This window comes from Exophiala aquamarina (assembly GCF_000709125.1).
Source record: "Exophiala aquamarina CBS 119918 chromosome Unknown aczIA-supercont1.3, whole genome shotgun sequence".
Lineage (NCBI taxonomy): Eukaryota > Fungi > Ascomycota > Eurotiomycetes > Chaetothyriales > Herpotrichiellaceae > Exophiala > Exophiala aquamarina.
The window spans coordinates 1266019-1281209 of NW_013550585.1; the positions used below are offsets into that span (position 1 = coordinate 1266019).

The 15191-nt window shown below is 49.9% G+C and overlaps 5 protein-coding genes across 5 annotated transcripts; 2 read left to right on the forward strand and 3 right to left on the reverse strand.

Moving 5' to 3' along the window:
- Positions 1 to 1152: 1152 nt before the first annotated feature.
- On the reverse strand, positions 1153 to 2013 carry A1O9_04052 (eukaryotic translation initiation factor 6; the record flags this gene model as incomplete). Its single annotated transcript, XM_013406344.1, has 3 exons — positions 1153 to 1561; positions 1624 to 1943; positions 1996 to 2013. 3 exons carry the CDS (start codon positions 2011 to 2013, stop codon positions 1153 to 1155), a joined length of 747 nt encoding a protein of 248 aa, XP_013261798.1.
- Positions 2014 to 2892: 879 nt separating this feature from the next.
- On the reverse strand, positions 2893 to 3453 carry A1O9_04053 (uncharacterized protein; the record flags this gene model as incomplete). The annotated part of the gene is made up of 1 exon (XM_013406345.1): positions 2893 to 3453. The coding sequence occupies one exon, from the start codon at positions 3451 to 3453 to the stop codon at positions 2893 to 2895; it is 561 nt and encodes a 186-aa protein (XP_013261799.1).
- Positions 3454 to 4737: 1284 nt separating this feature from the next.
- On the forward strand, positions 4738 to 7430 carry A1O9_04054 (uncharacterized protein; the record flags this gene model as incomplete). Its single annotated transcript, XM_013406346.1, has 2 exons — positions 4738 to 4783; positions 4831 to 7430. The coding sequence occupies 2 exons, from the start codon at positions 4738 to 4740 to the stop codon at positions 7428 to 7430; spliced, it is 2646 nt and encodes an 881-aa protein (XP_013261800.1).
- Positions 7431 to 7675: 245 nt separating this feature from the next.
- A1O9_04055 (uncharacterized protein) lies at positions 7676 to 9094 on the reverse strand (the record flags this gene model as incomplete). The annotated part of the gene is made up of 1 exon (XM_013406347.1): positions 7676 to 9094. One exon carries the CDS (start codon positions 9092 to 9094, stop codon positions 7676 to 7678), a length of 1419 nt encoding a protein of 472 aa, XP_013261801.1.
- A 2106-nt stretch (positions 9095 to 11200) lies between these two features.
- Positions 11201 to 14782, forward strand: A1O9_04056 (esterase/lipase; the record flags this gene model as incomplete). Its single annotated transcript, XM_013406348.1, has 2 exons — positions 11201 to 11566; positions 11615 to 14782. 2 exons carry the CDS (start codon positions 11201 to 11203, stop codon positions 14780 to 14782), a joined length of 3534 nt encoding a protein of 1177 aa, XP_013261802.1.
- Positions 14783 to 15191: the final 409 nt, after the last annotated feature.

A 15191-nucleotide genomic window follows, 5' to 3' on the forward strand; every position in this document is an offset into this window, starting at 1 on the left:
CAATAAGTGACAATAAAGCCAACGGCTAAGCATTCTCCTAAGCATTCTAGTCCGAGCGCGGCGCGCGAAGGACAGAGTCTGGACGGGCTCTGTCTCGAAGGGCAATAGATCGTGAGACCAGGGGCAATGGAGACGACTATGTTTCAGCAGACGACTACCGAGCGTGAATACGAGGTCCTCCAGCCTTGCTTATATGGAGTCAGCACGGGGGATGGGGATGGAATATCGGTTTCTCTCTTCCCATATTTCTGTCGATAACAGAGTGGTACGGTAAAAGCTGAAAGTGCTGCTGAGGCGAAATCAGTGATACCAGAGGAGATAAGTAGATGAAGGTTACGCATCATTGAGGGTGCAGGCGAGTGCCCTGGGTACCTTTCAGCCTGGGGGGTTAATTATAAACTCACGAAGTCGCAGCAAACCGTCAGCCGGACCCGGAGTACCAGGTTCCTCACGCCCTTGCATGCATGGAAGCTGACCGGGCGAGTGGGCGAAGCATAAACATTTTGGCTCCTAGCTAGAGTGTCGCGCGAAAACCTTTCAGAGACAAGAAATATCACACGTCCGGCCCCGAGGAATCTAATTTGCATTTCGAGTGGATCTCCAATTCTTTTGGTAGATGGACTGATCATAGGGGTTACATTGATGATTCATCTAGCTGATGAATCATATGGTCTCAGTAGCCAAAGGATTAGTCCATGCTGGACGTATGTATCATACTGTACAACAGCCTATGGAGAAATCGAAATCGGGGCTATGGCTCTGCTCTGCATTACCAAGCCTGGTCATGATGCTGATGAGGTTCCGCTCACATCTGTGTTAACATGAGCATACAAACGCCATTGCGTTCAGGTAGCAACGGGGCTGCTGCGTCTTTCTCGGCTCATCAATTTCCAAGCGTCAAGATCGGGGATCACCTCTCTATGGCTCTCCTAGCAAGCTGATGCCCCTTAAACTAAGGGTCGGCAGTCGGAGAGGATAATTGTTCAGAGATGTCTTCTCGATTCCAGTGTCGGCCATGGGCTAAAAAACTGTCCTTTGCTGAACATGGGTAGATTCTCGACTGTGACGATGTGACGGAACCCCCTTTCCCCGGGCTGTTTTTCCAGACCATTTCCATCAAATCATTATCCCTTCCAGGAGTTAGCGGTGGGATTAGTAGAAGCTCTCCACAATGCTCTCCTTGTTGGCATTCATTCGAGCGTCCAGACCGCCGGGGCCACCTTCACCCAATCTGAACACACTTTCGATCACGCTGAGTTCTGTCGCTGTTGTATCCATGCCAGTAACTGCAAGCCAGTCATTGACAACCATGCCTGCACCAACGACTGGGCTGCCACGGTTGACACTTCCAGCAACCAGAGGTACTTGAAGCAGAGAGCTGAGTTCGTCTTGATCCTGAATACTTGTCTTGGGGTGTACGATTCCACCGTGATTGGAGAGGGACATGTAGGAACCTGTTAGGACGTTTCCGGCAATAGTTTGTCTGAAGACTTCGACACCAAGGGCGTCTGCAATTATTTCCTCGGTCTCGCGTTCAAGGTCAGGGTGGACCAGGGCAACACTGGAGGCAATAACATTAGCAGACAGTTCATCCGTGAAAACGGTCTATGCAGGTTTTCTTACTGATCGTTGGCAATGACAACATTCCCCAAGGCCGACAGTCTTTCCTCAACTCGTTCTATTTTGACAGTATCAGGTAATGTATTCCGCAGATGTTGTAATTCTTGATCTGTGGTAGATGTAGGGACGAGGAGGCCATTCTTATTGCCTGCGGTTAGACGGCCAACAATTCTTGTGCCGGCAATAGTGCAGTGTGCGATTGGGATGAGGTCTGCAAGTTCGGATTCGAAAATGGAATAGAAGTTTTCTGATGCGCCTATGGCGACCAGACAGTAGCTGTTGGTGAGATTTGCGAAGACACCGACTTCGTTAGAGTTCTCAAACTACATGGCTATGTCAGCACAGAGGAGAGGAGAGGTTGGAAGTTTCGTATACCTGTGCTCGAACTGCCATAGTTTCTAAGATACGATTTTCCAGATCCTGAGCTTTCTTGGAGGGGAAGAGTAAGGCGGGTGTTGGACGAAGGAGGGGCAGGCGAAAGTGCGCTGCTTTCGCGGAAGGTGGTGCTTCTCTGGAAAGGTGAGAGCTATTCTTCGTAGGAGGAAGCCCGTCGGGATATAAGATTGGGGATCTGCTTGTCTGCGTGTGTTCGAGGCCTTTGGATTGGGAATGAAGTCACCGATGGTAATGAGGCGCAGAGGTTGTGAATCACAATATTGCAAAAACGGTTGTGGTGCTTCTGCGGGCAGCCAATGACGCACGAGGGGCGGGCACAGCATGTCGGACAAGGGGCGTCGAGGAAGCAAGAGCGAAGCACCAGAAAGAGTCATCGCGCACCTTCCACTTTCCCCATTCATCCTCGTTAGAATCGCACTAATTGCGAAGGACTCCGTAGTATTAACTCAAGTCAGTTAGTCTTGAAGGAGGTTTCCCGCATTGGAGAAGGGCACATCCTGACCTAAACTTCCACTATGACTCCCACCTCAAACCCACCACTACCTTGACTATTACTGCAACTTTCTGGAAGGGAGGAAGCTCAATGAGCCGTAAATCTAGAATCGTTTCAAGTTTCTGGATTTCGCCACAGACTGGTATGGCTGCTTCTATGCAGCTTATGGAAGCACCTGCCTTCCCGAGCATGTAAAGGTTTCACCGAACTCTCAGTGCCTCTGAGAATGTAATACTGCCCTGCCTTCGAAAAGAACAAGACAGGTTCGACTCTAACACTAATCTTTTCCTCCCACCGTTGACTATTGCCAGTACCCGCGATGAAGCCCATACTAGGCACTCGGTTCCTCTCGCTGTCAGCCCAGCATCAATTTTGCCCTCTCCCTAGCCGGAGCAGAGAGTCAAGCGTGTCATAACTTCGTGGGAGCAAGCACGCATTCCTCGGAAGTCATCATCCGATTTGTCGTAGACTTCTGCACAGTGTTGATCTCCGGGTGCACAGTAGGCGCCGAAGCAGGAGGCGTTCAAAGGCTTGACCTTGTCGTTGAGCACCATCCTGAATCCATTTTCCACAAATGGGGCTCCCTCAACATTGCTGACATCGAAATACGTCTTTTGTTGATCCGGGCGCCAGGTGTACTCGAGTTGGGTGACGAGCGGTTTCATGGCCTTCGGTTCCCGCGTACACATAATGGCAACTCCGGTGTCCGGTGGATGAGTGGCGTATTCGTCAACAATGACCTGGCCTGCTGGTTGTGGAGTCCAGTTCACCAGTGGTCTCAGGCCCAGCGGAGTAGTGTCATTCGGCTCGAAACCCACAACGACTGCGCACCAAACTGGGTAATTGCATTGATGCACCAGCTCAGCTCGGCCTGCTTCAACGAGACCATGGCTGCAGATAAGTGCGAGGACGAAGACGACGACGTGCAAATGAGAGAAAGCCATGGTCGCTTTGCGGCTTGGTTGTTAGCCACTTATTTCCTTCCCGTCCTAATTGACATGGTCTCACTGGTAATATGGTTGTCCAAGCTGGAGTGTAACACTGCGGATCACTAAGATTGACGGTGAGTACGAGCTGGAGAGGAACGTGTTGTTGTATTGGACTGAACTGGTCCGAAAAGCCTGGGGTCTGTATGAGGAAAGGGAAAGGAATCAACATTAGCCCGGAGTGATCGATTATTTATAAGTAAGAGAACGACGAAGCAGTGGCAATCATACACAATGCATTCACGCTCTCTGAACGTCACTGACTGCCTCGAGCGGTCTAGATATCCATTCCGAGGCCCGTGTGATCTTGCCTCATAGAGGCAGCTCACAGTCACCGACAAACGGTGCGGACCAAGCACGATATACAAGGCCTGCTGCGGCAACTGAGTGAAGGCAGAGTGCCCAACCCTGGCGCTCAAAGCCATAGAATCATTGATGATATATAAGTCCCTTTGAGGCGTCTGACTGAGGAAACGTGAAAGGGCTGTCGGCCGACATTTATTTGTTGACTTTGATCACACGCATGTACAAACACCTCACAGGGCTAGGGCCTGATGCAAACAGATGCAGTTGGAGGACTTCAGACAATGGCGACCGGGTTTGTATATTGTGTTGCGCCTCAAGGCAAGAGATGATGATCTGGTGGTGACTGGTTTTGGGAACATGAGAGGCACTTCCCTCACATATCGATCTCCAGATCATTGATCTTAGTGGCTGGGGAACGCTACAGAGTTCCACATGCAGATTCGCTGGAGTGGCATCATTTTTAGGAATTGTCCCAGGCACAGCGAGCATGAGTCGTTTAGTGGCCGTCGTGAAAACAAGGGCAGCAGGCTCAGATTGGACCAAGAGCTCACTAGAAAACAAAAACACCTTCGTCGCTGATCAAACATTGTTTCTGTCATTCCAGCCCATTCTTATCTCTTCCAATGCAATTCTAAAAGTTTAGGCGGTGTTAGACGTAAGGGAGGTAGTAGAATAAGTGACGCAAAGTAAGGGCAGTCAGTCCATCTAACATATTATACGGTGAAGTATTCACACTCACGTGACCTGCACCTTTCTTGCAAGCGCGTCTGATCTGGCAACATCAACCACTTACGGCAAGGAATGAAGAAGTAAGAATCACGTCGAGGCCTCTGCTTGTGTTTTTGCCGGTTGCAAGATCTCTCTCATCGAAGGAAATGCCGGGCCTTGCCCACTCCCCAAGCGCCGAGTGCATCTTTACCCTTCACACCTGTTGTCATGCCTGTGAATGGTGTCGATCAAGAATTGGACATACTCGATTCGGGTACGAGAGCATTCCCCTCTGCGCCACAATTAACTAACATATTCCAGACTGTTATGACCCCATAGAGCACCTTAACTTGATATTTTCACACCCTTCAACCCTTTCTTCTGTTACTCCGACATATCAAGCCCTCCGGGCTTACCAAGATGATTTGGACTATGAAATCGATATCCTCGAAGAGCAGCAAGTGCGCTCCAACGCTGAGTGCCTGCAGAGAATGGAGTCCTCCAAAGCTGAGTTGTCGGAACTCTTTCGGCGCATCGAGAATGTTCGTGAACGGGCTATTCAGACAGAACGAAATATCACCGAGATGACAGCCGATATCAAACAGCTGGATAATACCAAGAAGAACCTAACTCTCTCCATGACGGCTTTGAAGAGATTGCAGATGTTGACTACCGCGTATGAACAGCTGAAAGCATTGAGCAAGACTAGGCAGTACCGAGAATGCGCTCAGCTTCTGCAGGCAGTAATTCAACTGATGGCCCACTTTAAGTCATACCGATCTATAGACCAGATTGCAACCCTGAGCAGGAACGTGTCTGAGCTGCAGCGAGAGCTTCTAGAACAAGTCTGTGAGGATTTCGAAATCACATTCACCAAAGAGGAGATTGCTCAGAAACGGGGGCTGCTTCACGAGTCTTGTCTAGTTGTGGATGCCCTAGGGGACGCCGCTCGGTCGAGGCTAACGACTTGGTATTGCAACACACAACTGCGACAGTATCGCCATATTTTCAAAGGCGACCAAGAAGCCGGCTCACTCGACAACATCGATCGGAGATACTCCTGGTTCAAGAAGACATTAAAAATCTATGATGAAGAACATGCTGCCATATTTCCGTCCCACTGGCGAGTTAACGAAATCCTCGCCAACGTGTTTGCTGATGGTACTCGAGATGATTACAGAGGCATTCTTTCAAGAACGACTCGAAATGGTCAGACCATAGATGTACGATTATTGTTATCTTGCCTCCAGCAAACATTGGACTTTGAGCACAGCCTCGAGAAGAAATTCTCCAGCACTTCTAGAGCATCGATAGATACGACGGCATCCTCTAACGATAGTCCTGTCTTTGGACAACCGATATCTGATGCCTTTGAGCCTTACTTAAGCCTTTGGGTCGAGGCACAGGACAAAGAGCTCGCAGCTCTAATACCTCAATACAAAGCAAGACCAACAAAGCCTGCAGATGAGGACTTTTCTTCTCAACAAGTGATAGCTTCATCCACCGAGCTTTTCAATTTTTACCGCCTGTCATTGACACAGTGTGCCAAATTATCGACAGGCCAGCCTTTGCTTGATCTTTCTAAGGTCTTTGCTCGGTATCTAGACCAATATGCACAGCAAGTATTATTATTTAATCTCTCAGAAACCCCTTCAGGAGGAGCTCCCTCCCGATTACCGAGCGTTGAAGACGTCATTCTAGTTCTTAACACTGCAGATTATTGCTTTAACACCTCGAATTCTTTGGAGGAGAAAGTCAAAAGCCGAATAGAGGAGAGTTTGAAAGATCAGGTTGATCTCCAAAGTCAGGCGGACGCGTTCATGGGCATTGCTAGTGCAGCAGTCCGCGCTTTAGTTCGACGAGTCGAAGTTGATCTAGAACCTAGCTGGAGGGAAATGCGAAATACTCCATGGTCGAAAATCGAAAGTTGCGAAAATCAAAGTCCGTTCATCACAGGACTTCAGACTCGTATCAAGGACCGCTCATTAGAAATTCTTGAAATGGTGCACAAACAGCAATATGCGCGTGCTTTCAGCGATAATCTTGTCGAGCTTCTCGGATCGGCATACATTTCCAACGTTGCTCAATGCAGGCCAATCTCAGAAGGAGGGGCTGAGCAAATGATTCTCGATACCCACGAGATCCGGAAAACCCTAACACATCTGCTCCCGGGCGCACCACCTCCACTGTTCTTGAAGCGAGTGAATGCTGTATTCAACAGAATTGTGCCTTTATTAAAGACCCTTCAAATCCGACCCTCTCCTCCGGAAGCTCTTGTACAGGCATACCTCATTCACATAGCCGACCTATCAGAAGTCAACTTCCGCAAAATCTTGGATCTCAAAGGCATCAAGTCCAAATCAGAACAGACACATTTGGTAGAGTTGTTCCAAATGCATAAGTTCAGTCCACGATACAAGGACTCACTCGTCGAAAAATCCCCGCTTCTCTCTTCCCTAAATCTGGGTGCCTCAGGGTCTGGTGCTGGAGGGCAAACATCGGCCCCGACAGGGGCACTGCACAATCTATCCGCGCTTGGAAATTCCGCCGCTGCATCTCTGAGCACGGCCAATCTGCCGGCCAACATGAAATTTGACGCCTCAGGCTTAGGCACCGCAATCATAGACCGGTTCAGCAGTCCAAGTTTGGGCGGTCCGCGAGATGGCGCACAGAGCCCTCCAGCAACTGCGACCGCAGGTCCCTTCGGTGCAGCCGCTCCAGGCATCACAGTGGCTGCACCCTTAACAGGACCTGACGGTGGCTTCTCAGGCGCCGAAGCCGGCGCCAAGTTAAACGAGAACCTGAAAAACATCGGCAAGTTCTTCAAGCGAGATTTAGGCAGCTTTGGTGGGATAGGTCGCTTTGGTGGAAGTAAGGCTACGAGTCCAGCGCCGCCGGAAGATCGCAACGGCGGGCACTAGGGAAGGGGTGGGGAGGGCAGGGATATAGTAGATAAGATCACGCAGCGTTAAGATACGATGTAGAGCGGAATACGATCCAGGAGTATTTCCTAGTCCAATGCTTGTTTTCATTCTCATTCATGCCTTGTACCCAAGGCAGCCGCTATGTAATTGACACACGAAAAGCGAGAGCGGACGCCAGACTCATGTCGCTTTTTAAAAATACAATTCCGTTTCCCTCCCTCCCTTCCATTTTATTGCCTCCCTTAAACACCGGCGATGTAAGCCTCGGGAGGGATTTGACCCTGTGCGCGCAGCATGTTGAAGTTAGCGACGGCGGCGGCGTAATCCCAGGCGTTGGCGGACAGGCAGTTCTCGACCCACTGCATCTTTAGTTTTGTCTCGAAGGAGAACTGTAGGCCCATTTGCTCGCGTTGCAGCACCTCGGCGGATTTGTTCGGTTCCGGGAGCCCGAAGGTCGAGCCCGGTGGGAATTCCGGGTGCGTGGCTGTTGGGGCGTTTGGATCCGGGATTGGGATCGGGGTCGTGGTGGGTGTTATTGATGATGGTAATGATGGTTGTAATGATGATGGTAAGGATGGTTGTAATGGTGATGGGAAGGACGGTTGTGGTTGTAACGATGGTGTTAATGATGTTGGCAATGATGTTGGGATAGTGATATTGCCTGCTGCATCTCTGACAGGCTCATTGTTGTAGACTTTGAGGTTCGGATACCATGTAAGCAGTGTGCGCACGGTATCCGGGTTGGACGCGACGGGATTGCCCGTCAGGATGATGTGTTCGAGGTCGCGGAATTGGTTTTTCCAAAACTTGAGCGCATCGATGTCGGCCAGCTGGTTGTTTGCTAGGTCGAGGTTTTTGATGGTTGGGAAGACATTTGACAGCGAGAGGATGTCTTTCACGCTGGTGATGTTGTCATCCCGTAGGCTCACACTCTGCACGGCCTCGCGTCGCTTGCTGGGTGTCTCCCACATGCTTTTTTCACACAGGGTGAAGATTGCCCGCCAGACTTTGGCTGGGTCTTGGCTTGAGAGGCCTGAGTTGGTGAGTTGAGGGTCGGCCACGAGTGCGTTGAGGATCAGATGTTTGTCTCCTGCGTGGTATCGCTCTCTTATGACGTTTATGATGAGGTTTTCTAGCTCGGACGTTGTAGGGTCGGCTGATTTGTGACCTTGGTTTTGATTGTTGTGGTTGGAATTGTCTTGGAACTGACCACGCGGTCCTCGAGGAACGTAGTGTCCTTGGGCTTGACCTCGGATGGTAAGTTGGGGATTGTTTTGACCGAAGTGGCCTTGTGGCTGGTCCCGAGAATGGTGTTGTGATTGAGGAAATCTGCCCTCATTGTTGTTCGATTGTTGGTGTTGGGATCTGGGATTTTGTGATCGGCCTTCTTCGACGACGAGTGTCGCACCGGCAAATGTAAAGCCGTTTAGATGGAAGAAGCGATCTTGGTCTTGTGTGTTGACCGTAATGAGGAGTACTGTGCGGCCGGCCCTAGTATAGGATAGAACCGGTCTGCTTGCCTTTTTAGACAAAAATCCGACCAAGGCTTCGACACCCTGGTCTTTGGATGTTGAGAGTTTGCTGCTTGCCCAGCCTTTAATGGCGAGTTGGAGGGTGGGTGAAGGTTGGCCATTGCCGTTCTGTCTGTTTCCAAACGACATGTTGAAAATGAGATGATGACAAAACCAGTTGTAGAAACTGTCGAGGGTGTATGTAGATTTCTCGAGTTTGCCAAGGTGCTGGAGAAAATGTGCGGTAGATTTGTGATGCAGCGACGAGATATGCAAAGCCAGAGAACGAGGTCGGCTTGGTTTTCCGGCGAATGTGTGTGGATATATTTGAATATGTAGAGATGTGTGAAGATTTATGGGTTGTCGATATGTGAAGATAGGAATTAAGCAGTCAGAAAGAACTGGTGAGGGCGAGTTGGTGTACTTCAGTTCCTGACTCAATGTGGGATGTGTCACTAGTCCTAATCCGGATGGAGCTGATGGCTGCCTGAAGGGGAGAAAGGCGATCGTCAGACAAAGTTTAACGTGGTCGGCCTCGTATAGGCAGCCAAAGCTTATACCGCACAAAGGGCATCATTCAGACTGTCTGACACAGCCTTTCCAAATTCCCATTGTTCCAATTAGGATCTTACGATATATATCGCGTCCTGAAAGATAGGTTGGTGTTCCATATAGACACGAAGATTGAGAGGAAAGTGCTTAGTACTACTACTATGAGAGTGACCGGAAGAATGTGGCCTTTGCCAGGTCACTATGTCTTGATCATGAGGGGCAGGCTTGCATTTGAATCAGGTATCTCTAGATGCTCACGTCCACCTAAGTGTTCTACTCATCCTCGGGGATTTCCTGATCCACCATCTTCTGTTTTCCCACCGAATTCTATCATGATGGTGGATTATGGTGTTCACATCCACCCTAGGTCAATCTTGTGGCGGTGCGCCTCTTAGATATTCCCACCATCTCCGCACCTCTCTGGAACCATGATTTGCTGAGGTAAGTGATCGGCCTAGAACCAGTTACAGTCCTCTAGATTTTCTCAAACATGCTTTGGTAGTGCAACAGAGTTTCCATAGCTCTTTGTAGTGTCCATACGCCCGCCTCGAAAAGAGGTAAACGCCCTTGGAATGTTCCGTTGTCCTGTCACTGGTGTCGGCGGTGCCCAATGGAGGAGCAATTTGGTGGTTGCTTCAATCGACTCTCTTTCTTCGCTCAGGAAGTTGTCCAAGACAGGGCATAATCAACGTGAAACACGAGCGAATGAAATAAGAATATAAAAGCTTACAGATTTGGAGTGCGGTGATGAAGGGCTTCAACGGTTATACACCGGCTTGGGCGCAGACCCACCACTGATTTAGTTAAGACGCCAATCGGGCCTGTGGAGCCTTGTTTGAATCGCGTACCGAGCGCTCGATGTCGACGTGCATCTTGAGTGGTTTCTGAGAATGTTGTTTAGCATGTTATGTATTTTTCGATTCACGTGAGCTGGCCATTTCTGATCTTCCGAGCCCTTGCGGTTTTGGGTGGCTCCTGCTTCGTAAATCGTAGAAGCATGTGAAAGTCCAGTCGTCTTCTTTGAAATCTTTGCCTTGTCTGACAGTACTATTGTCATGGCATCCGCCGAGAACCGAATGTCAGACAACCTAATTATCAACGGGGCTTGGGCAACTGCAGATGGAGAGGCGCCCATGTAGTACTGTATATTGACAACAACAAGGAAGGAGCAAAGCAGGATTGTCCTGGGCCTCGCTTCCGTTCATATCCAATCGATCTTCAGAACATGGCACATCTTCTGTCACGAGTCACGACCTACGAGAGGAACTCGACCGCGTTTCATCCAAACACGACGTGCCGCGTATCTCGTACTCCGAACATCCAATCGCCTCCCGGCCATCAGGCTGAGACTGTAAGGGTTGATGGCATGTGGAAAACGTCATCCTCAGCGCTATTTTCGCCTAGCTCAATGACCACCTGGAACCACTGCGGCCCTTGTCCACACAGTCCACATTACGGGTACTATCTTCAGTTCATCTGTGCTATCTTGACTGCCTGATTTCAAACACTTGTCATTGGCATATGCCCCTTATGTCAGGAACCCGACGCGTACCTGCATAATCCCAACCTTTTTATCCCTCCCTCTCCTGGCTCGACTCTTCCTCTCTTCTGTTTATCGCGACTTAATGGAGCACGATGTGAGGCAACCTGCCACTTCCCCTCATACACCACCACCTCGTTGTACCCGCACCGTTCCACCACGCAATGTTTTGGTCGTCGAGTCAAGAGAAAGGACTACTACAGGACAAGAGTGGCGATTTTGTTGAGGAACAACCCGGCGATGACAACCAGCAACTCGTTATTGTGCAACCCCCACAAGGCAGAACATTGCTCCCCGCTCCAGCTGCTGCCCTTGTCAGTGGTGTAACTGGCATTACTTCCTTTTATGTCAGGGCTGGTACCAAGGTTGGGGGCTGGGGGCTCTACGCTGGCAGAGAAGCGACATTGAAGACACTCTCCGTGGGCAGAAGTGTCCTGGAAACGGTCCTTATTGCTGCCGGGAGGGATGTATCTGCCCGTAGTAATGGGGAGCTGGGAAGGGCAGAAGCCGAGAATATCCTCGAGAGAAGTGTATGGCCCTTCTCCCCCCATTCGCGAACCAAATCTGACGAATGACAGATATCGGCGCTTTACTCTTCTATCTCGACCATCTCCTTTGTGGCTTCCACAAGCTTCTATTTGACTGAGATGGGCATGAATTCGGTCTCGGCCCTGTCGATTCAAGGCCTGTCAACTCTCAACGCCATTCTCGGCTCCACAGAATCCTCACGTGCTGTTGCAGCTATAATTACCCTGGCAAAGGATGAGCTCAACAAGCCTGAAGCTGGTTGTACTGGCGAAGTGGTCTCCTACCTTGACCTCATCGTCGGGACCGTTGGCTTTGTGATGTTGCAACGATGGGGTCGTCGCAAGACCGAACTTGATTTCAGAGATCGTCATGGTGAGGAAACAATCTGGGATTCCGTCATCGATGATAAGGGCTTTCGGGCCGACGTTGTGGGAACTAGGCGAAAAGGTTTGGTCAGCCTGCACAACAATACAGGCGCCCCAACCGTGACCTTTGCCTCGCCTGACGGAGAAGAGACCTTCGAGGCGTTTGAGCGTGCGACATTGTTCGACCCCCAAACTCTTTCAATTTCCCCAGATAATTCAACCCAATTAACTGACGAGGAGATACACGAGCGCATTCTCAAGCAACTACCTACTGGAGCCAGAGCCGTCATCACCTCCGAGATTTTGACAGCGAAGACCATCAAGGTCGACATCTACAACGCACGAAACGCCCAAATTGAAGCGCCTCCAGGCACCATCATGGTCTCTGAAAGGCTTACTCAAGGCGAAGGTGTCGGGAACCCCCCGCAGGACGGGCCTCAACAGACCGTAATTTTCCGGACTGCTCTGACAAGATCCAGCAGCACGGACATTGCATCAACCGATCAACTCCGACTCACGACCAACGATGGAGTTCAAACTGATCATCATGATCATCATGATCAAGATGATTTTCTGATGATGGATGTTACCCCAAAACGGATCTCGATAGTGGACGAGCCAACCCAGATTGAATCGCTCCCGTTTAGTGACTCTGATCCTGAGAATGAAATCATCGAGTCCTCATCTACCCCTACTCCACCTACCCAGCCCAAGGCAATGGGGCCAATGGCGAACGAGAAGAAGAGTCGACGCCCTAATCCGCCAGAGCGAACATCTTCCTCTGCGAGTAAGATTACAAGCCACATACCACTGATGAAGAATAGCAAAAAGAAATCTATACCGACTAATAAGCCTGAAAAGAATGGTGTCCTGAAGAAAGCATTGAAGTCTCTGAGCCCGAGCCAGTCCTCAATCGCAGTCAAAGATATACCTTGTAAGAATGCTCATCAGAAGCCCCTCCCTCTACCCCCCACTCAAGCCTCGAGAAGTCGGGCGCCTTCAGCCGGACGAGGTGATATTCCGCTCCGCAAGGCTTTCACCTCACGCAGCCATGGTACCACACCACTTACAAGTCCGAATTTACAACGCGCATCACAGCATGAGTCCTCGTCTAGCTACTTTACATTACATGATAGAAGGAGAGATTCCACTGTCTCGCAGACAACCGAAACCTATTCAGTGCAATCCATCGAGAGCAGGCCTGGGTCGCCTACATTCACTCGAACGCATACCCGTGTTGTAAGCGGACTGACACAGACCAGATCTGAGCTTGCGCTGTCTCTGAAAGAAGCAGAATCAAGACCCGAATCTTCAAACACTGCACATAACCATCATCGCTCCCGATCATTTGTGCCAAGTCTTTATTCTATGGCCACGAAAGACTCCCACGAGGCGATTATCTTGGCTCCAAAAACTCCAGTGCCACGAAAGTCTATTTACGAAGACCATAATATTTTAACCGCTTTAATTACCGACGGGAAAGCGCCTGGCATTTTTCCAGATCAACACCTCGTCAGGACGATCCGACGTTTCTCTAGATTCGCATCTGCTTCGTATGGCTCAAATTTCCTCCGCGTTATGGGCCTTAGTTCGACCGAAGAACAGCTAAGCAAGTCAACTGAATTAATGACCTTAAACACCCACCACGAGCATAATTCATTCTCGACCCATACTGGCCTACCGCCACATACTATTCTTTTGTCCTCATTCTTTGATCCTAAAGGTGTTACTGGAAACACCGACTGGTCTCCCTCGGCAATCTCTCCACTTATCCATTTTATATCGATTGACGATGATTCAAAGGCCGTGGTTCTGACTTGCCGTGGAACCCTGGGCTTTGAGGATGTCTTGACTGATATGACTTGCGATTACGATGACCTTTTTTGGCAAGGCCGCGGATATAAAGTCCACAAAGGCATTCATGCATCGGCAAGACGATTATTAGGTGGTAATGGGAGCCGTGTCATGGCAACCATCAGGGCAACACTTGAGCAGTACCCTGATTACGGACTAATTCTTTGCGGACATTCACTTGGGGGTGCCGTTGCAGCCGTCCTTGCGATCTTGATCTCGGAACCATCCAATGATACAGCACAGTCAGCATTTGTCACCGCAGACAAGCCAAAGCTTCTCACCCACCGAAATACCGGTGATCAATTCACATCTTGCGCCCCTCCGATAACGCTCCCATCTGGACGACCTATTCATGTCTATGCCTATGGCACGCCAGCATGCATGTCTGAGCTTCTAAGAGTTGCAACTCGTGGTCTCATCACAACCATTGTCAATCATGCCGATATTGTGCCATGCCTGTCACTGGGTATACTGCACGACTTTCGGACGGTTGCCTTACACCTAAAGACAGACACGACCGATGCTCTCGGAGCACTCAAGACTCGTGTCTGGCAACGGCTCAAGAGTGCAATTGCATCTTCTTTCTACAACAATCCAAAGGGACCTCCCCCACCAGAGAATCTTGCTGGTGACGGCCTAGGAGAAGATACATGGGCATGGTCAGCACTCAAGACACTTCGCGCTGCAATGGTGAATGACAAGCTCGTCCCGCCTGGAGAGGTATTTATCGTGGAGACCTCCCGTGTCTTTGATCGACTTGATCCTGATGTCGCTCGTGAAGCAGTCTTTGGGCCTGACGATTCAAAAGATGATCGGACAGAAAAGCTATACCGGGCGCTGGGTAGGCCTGCCACACGAGTTCAGCTCAAACTTGTTCGCGATGTGGAGACAAGATTCGGAGAACTCAGATTTGGAAGAGACATGTTTGGCGATCATAGCCCGGGCAGGTATGAGGCCGCCTTAGCGGCATTGGAAAACGGTATTTGTGACGACTTATGATCTTGTACCACTCGCTTGATGATCAAAATATTACACGAGGTTATGATTAATCCTAGATGTTAGGGGGAAATATAACGTAGCGGTTCTTCTATTTTGTCACTGGAAAGCGTCGTTACGTGTTTTTGGCTCGATGTTCTGCCCTTCCCACTTTACACGAGATCTTCATCTTCTCTCCGACTGCTGTTGAGAATCCAAATGCGCGATCATATTCTTAGATTCTACACATAATGATCTCCTGGGTGTTTGAAACTTCAAGAACTCTGTTGCCCGACGAAAGGAGTGCAGCCACAATACGGCCTGCCTTTCTAGCTGGCACTGCTGACGGCAACCTCCCCGCTTGTGGCACTCATCGGAAGAAATAGTGCTCGCTACTGACAGTCAAGCTCGTCAGGTCAAGAAAGATGTGCGA